The following is a 4329-nucleotide window of genomic DNA, read 5'->3' as shown; positions in this document are numbered from 1 at the left end:
CTATGGGTCGAAAATTTATTACAGAACCAGAAGGGTTCTGTTCTTAAAGAATTCCAATTCAACATGTAACTAAGTATGTAAATATGTAGTGTTTAGTAGTAGTGCTAGTTGTTTTTGTTTCTTTTTTTCCTTTTTTACTTTTTTGACTTTTTAACTTTTTTGATTGTTCTGAGGAAGGGAAAGGGCGTCCCGAAAATTTGTTCGTGTCGTTGGTCATTTTTAGTGCTTTATATAAATTTTCAATTTCCATCTTATTCTTATTGGGATTTAGTGAAACAACTGTTAGTACTTATTTTCCAGTATAACTTCCACGTCAGTTGTTAACACTTTGATTTTTTTTCTTTTTCCTGTCATTATTTTCCTCTTGGCTAAAGTTTATAACTTCAATGTGGTTTGTACCAACAAAAGAATATTTATGTGAAAATATATAAGGATTAAAATTCACAAATTCATGTCATGGATGAAACTATAAAAGGAATAAAATTACAAATCTAAGCTTAAATGAATATATCTTAAAAAGATTAAACAAGACAAATTCCTGCTATGGATTATGGATGCAAAAAACAAAGCGATGAACCTTGATCTTCTCTGACCAGTCTCCATGACGACAAAATACACCAAAACCTCGCGCATAGATCAAACTTTCTCCTAGTGAAATATGTAAACTGAAAACAAAGTACAATTGTAGAATATTTAACGTATAAACTTTCTAAAACAAAGTACAATATTTAACCTTGAACTAAAATTAAAGTAGAATATTTAAAGTATCTACAAGACTGCAAACATTGAAAAAGAGCTAGATTCAATTTAAATATGCATTTAATTTTTAGGTCACCTGAGTAAACCCAGGTGACCAATTGCCATCTGTTTTCGTCCTTCGTCGTGCGTCGTGTGTTAACATTTGAACATTTTCAGCTTCTTCTCTGCAACCACTGAACCAGTTTCCAACCAAATTTGGCACAAAGCACCTATGGGTGAAGGGGAACAAAAATTGTGAATTTCATGATCCCTGCACCCCTGGGGCCTGGGGATTTGGCCAAAACCACTAAAATTAATGCAATCTTTAAAAATATTCTTCTTTACTCCTGGACATCAAGCAGTCAAACTGTTTGCATGATTGTAATCAGCATTGAGTCCTCTACCAAAATTGTGAAATTCATGGCCCTGGGATCAGGGGTACTTGTGCTAGGGTGGGGCTAAATAATTATTTAGTGAAAATGCATTATTTCTTTGAAAATCTTCTTCTCTGCTCCTAGGTATTAAATAAACTAACTAAGTACATAGTTATGATGAGCAAAAGTGCCTCTACCAAAATTGTGAATTTTATGGCCTCAGGGTCAGGGGTTCTGGTGTTAGGACAGGGCTCTATTGATTATATAGAGAAAATACATATATTCTTTGAAAATCTTCTTTGTTCCTGGGTATTAAATAAACTAAGTACATAGATATGATAAGCAAGAGTGCCTCTACCAAAATTGTGAATTTTATGGCCCCAAGGTCAGGGGTTCTTGTGTTAGGGCGGGGCTCTATTGATTATATAGTGAAAATACATGAATTCTTAGAAAATCTTCTTCTTTGCTCCTGGGTATTAAATAAACTAACTAAGTACATAGATATGATGAGCAAGAGTGCCTCTACCAAAATTGTGAATTTTATGGCCCCAGGGTCAGGGTTGCTGGTGTTAGGGCGGGGCTCTATTGATTATATAGTGAAAATACATGAATTCTTTGAAAATCTTCTTCTCTGCTCCTAGATTTTATATAACTAACTAAGTACATGTACATAGTGATGATGAGCAAGAGTGCTTCTACCAAAATTATGAATATTATGGCCCCAAGGTCAGGGGTTCTGGTGTTGGGGGTGGGCTATATTGATTATACATGTATAGTGAAAAAAACATTAAATCTTTGAATATTTTCTTCTTTGCACCTAGGTTTGAGCAGATGAACTACCTATATAGTTATGAGCAAGGGCCGTAATCTTCAAGAATTGTAAATTTCAAGGCCCCACGGTCAGTTGTACCATAGAGGGGGATGGGGTGGGGGGTCTGTACTTATATACTGAAAATGAATGAATTTTTTGAAATGTGCTCCTTTGTATTAATCAAATATTTTTGAAAAGCATGAATGCCTTTCCAAGAATTGTTCAATGTGTGGATCTAGGCCTAAGAGTTCAGGGTTCATGTGTGGTAGCGGCACTACTCATTATTGCTGAATATTACTGATTGGTTGAAATGCATTTTTTGTTCCCCTACCCTGCCTATGGGTATTAAGTAACCAAACTAAGGAACTGCTAAGTGTATAGTTATGATGACCAAATTGTAAATGCTATAGCAACCGGCTTAAAACATGGATCAAATTCAATCACTGGAAAGTTGTTGAATAATGCTCAGGTGACCTATAAGGCCCATGGGCCTCTTGTTGTGTAAATTACATTTTCTTTGTAGTTCTTTGAATAAGAAACAGTGCACTATGTGAGTTTGTAAGATATGTACCCAGTACAATGTATTTTATTTTGTATCGGGGGTACTTCTGCTTATGTTCAAGATTAATATTCAACATGATTTACACAATATTTTAGTTGTAAACAAGGAGACGATTTCATTTTAGGGAAATTTACTTTTACAAGACTATTCCCATAAGATACATCTGTCCAATGACTTGATTGTTGATGCCAGTGTTTTAGGGGTGGCTTCTATTGATCTGTCAGGAAGTATCAGCATTAGTTTGTGGTACAAAAACTCTCACTCAGTCGTCACTAACAGGTGAGTTCTCTTCTAAGGTATTTTTTATATTCTGCATACTGTATATACTCGGCTGTAAGTAGCTTTTTTTGGGAGTTGAATTTTGGACCAAAAATAAAAAAAAAATTTGGACCAAAACTCATTGTCTGACTTATAGGCGAGTTATAAAAAGACTGGTATTTTAAAGGGTCAATCCCTCTAATATAAAATGAAAAAATAAAACCCACTTATAGGCAGAGTATATACAGTAAATGCTTTTTTCTTCATATACTCAGTACACCTTTTGTTAATTCAAAATTGCTTGATGATATTATTGATGTTATTATTTTTCTAATAGTGGGGCAATGGTTGTGGAAGGGTCCCTTCAAATTGACTCCAGGGAACTGAGATCAGGAATAAAATTCTCAACAGAATCGGAGGCTTTTATTGACTTCCAAACTGATGTGGACTTTGCCGAGATGCCAGTCAAAATGTGTTTACAAATGAAAAGGCCACCCATTTCAGCCAGGTACTCAAAAGATAAAAGATATGTTTTTATACTATTATTGATAGATTTTTCAGACCTCTTTGTTTCAAATCAGTGAGAGTATTCACACAAAAACAAAAAAAGAGGTATTTGAAGTATTTAATATATAGTTATTATTATCAATATACCCTGGTATATTCATTAACTAATGGGGACATTCAAAGATTGCAAGAATCAAATTGATACTCTTAACCAAAAAAAATGGGAAATATCATATTCATGCAAATAGTTTGAATGTTTGAACATTTGTCCTGACACTTCTGGTGATACAAATGCTTCTCTTTTTCAGTCAATCTGTACAAAAATTTGAGAAATCAAGATATTTAAAAAAAAGATTGACAATACGAAAGAAGAAATCTACAGCCACTCCTCCAGTCTCCTACTTTATAAATGAGAAAAATTCTTATATGTGTACTACCATGGATCCTGACCGATAATTAAGGTTTGTAATTTGTAAAAAAAAAAGTAATGATACCCTCACAAACGAAGTTAAGTGGGGAGTGGTATATTGGGTTCAGCAAGTCCGTCTGTCTGTCCATGTCTATAGATTGAATTTTGTCCGGACCTGTTCTCTGAGATTATTGCATAGATTTGTCCAAAAATTTGATTGGAAATGCATTATTATATCCTCTGCAAACCAAATTTGGGGTGTAAAATAACTCACATGTGATCTTGTCTAAGTGATTACTTTGCAATGGAAAATCAAGGGAAGCTAATACTATATAAGTGATAAAACTGTTTCTGTCTTGAGAATATGTCATGACAGGATCTATGGACCATATAAAGCTATTTTTATCCCCCTTGCAAATGAAAAAGTGTAAAATACAGAGGATGGAGACTCCAGAATGGAGTGTCACAAAGTGCAAGGGGTAGAGCCTTTTTTTAATCATTTTTAATACATTTTGCAACCCTAAAATCTAATCATATCTTTGAAGATATATATATATATATATATATATTATATATATATATATATATATATATATATATATATATATATATATATATATATATATATAGACTTTAATGGGGAAGTAAGAGATAGGAAGGAGATTTTGAG

At 33.4% G+C, this 4329-nt stretch overlaps 1 protein-coding gene across 1 annotated transcript; it reads left to right on the top strand.

Moving 5' to 3' along the window:
• Positions 1–2609: 2609 nt before the first annotated feature.
• LOC134248183 (microsomal triglyceride transfer protein large subunit-like) lies at positions 2610–3721 on the top strand (the record flags this gene model as incomplete). Its single annotated transcript, XM_062730609.1, has 3 exons — positions 2610–2764; positions 3081–3251; positions 3559–3721. Coding segments are annotated over 3 exons (474 nt in total), but the record flags the coding sequence as incomplete, so codon positions are not given.
• Between the last annotated feature and the right edge of the window lie 608 nt (positions 3722–4329).

Source organism: Saccostrea cucullata, unplaced genomic scaffold (assembly GCF_032062105.1).
Source record: "Saccostrea cucullata isolate Sc308-1 unplaced genomic scaffold, CSIRO_AGI_Scuc_v1 ctg20166, whole genome shotgun sequence".
NCBI lineage: Eukaryota > Metazoa > Mollusca > Bivalvia > Ostreida > Ostreidae > Saccostrea > Saccostrea cuccullata.
This window is presented reverse-complemented; position numbering and strand designations above follow the sequence as displayed.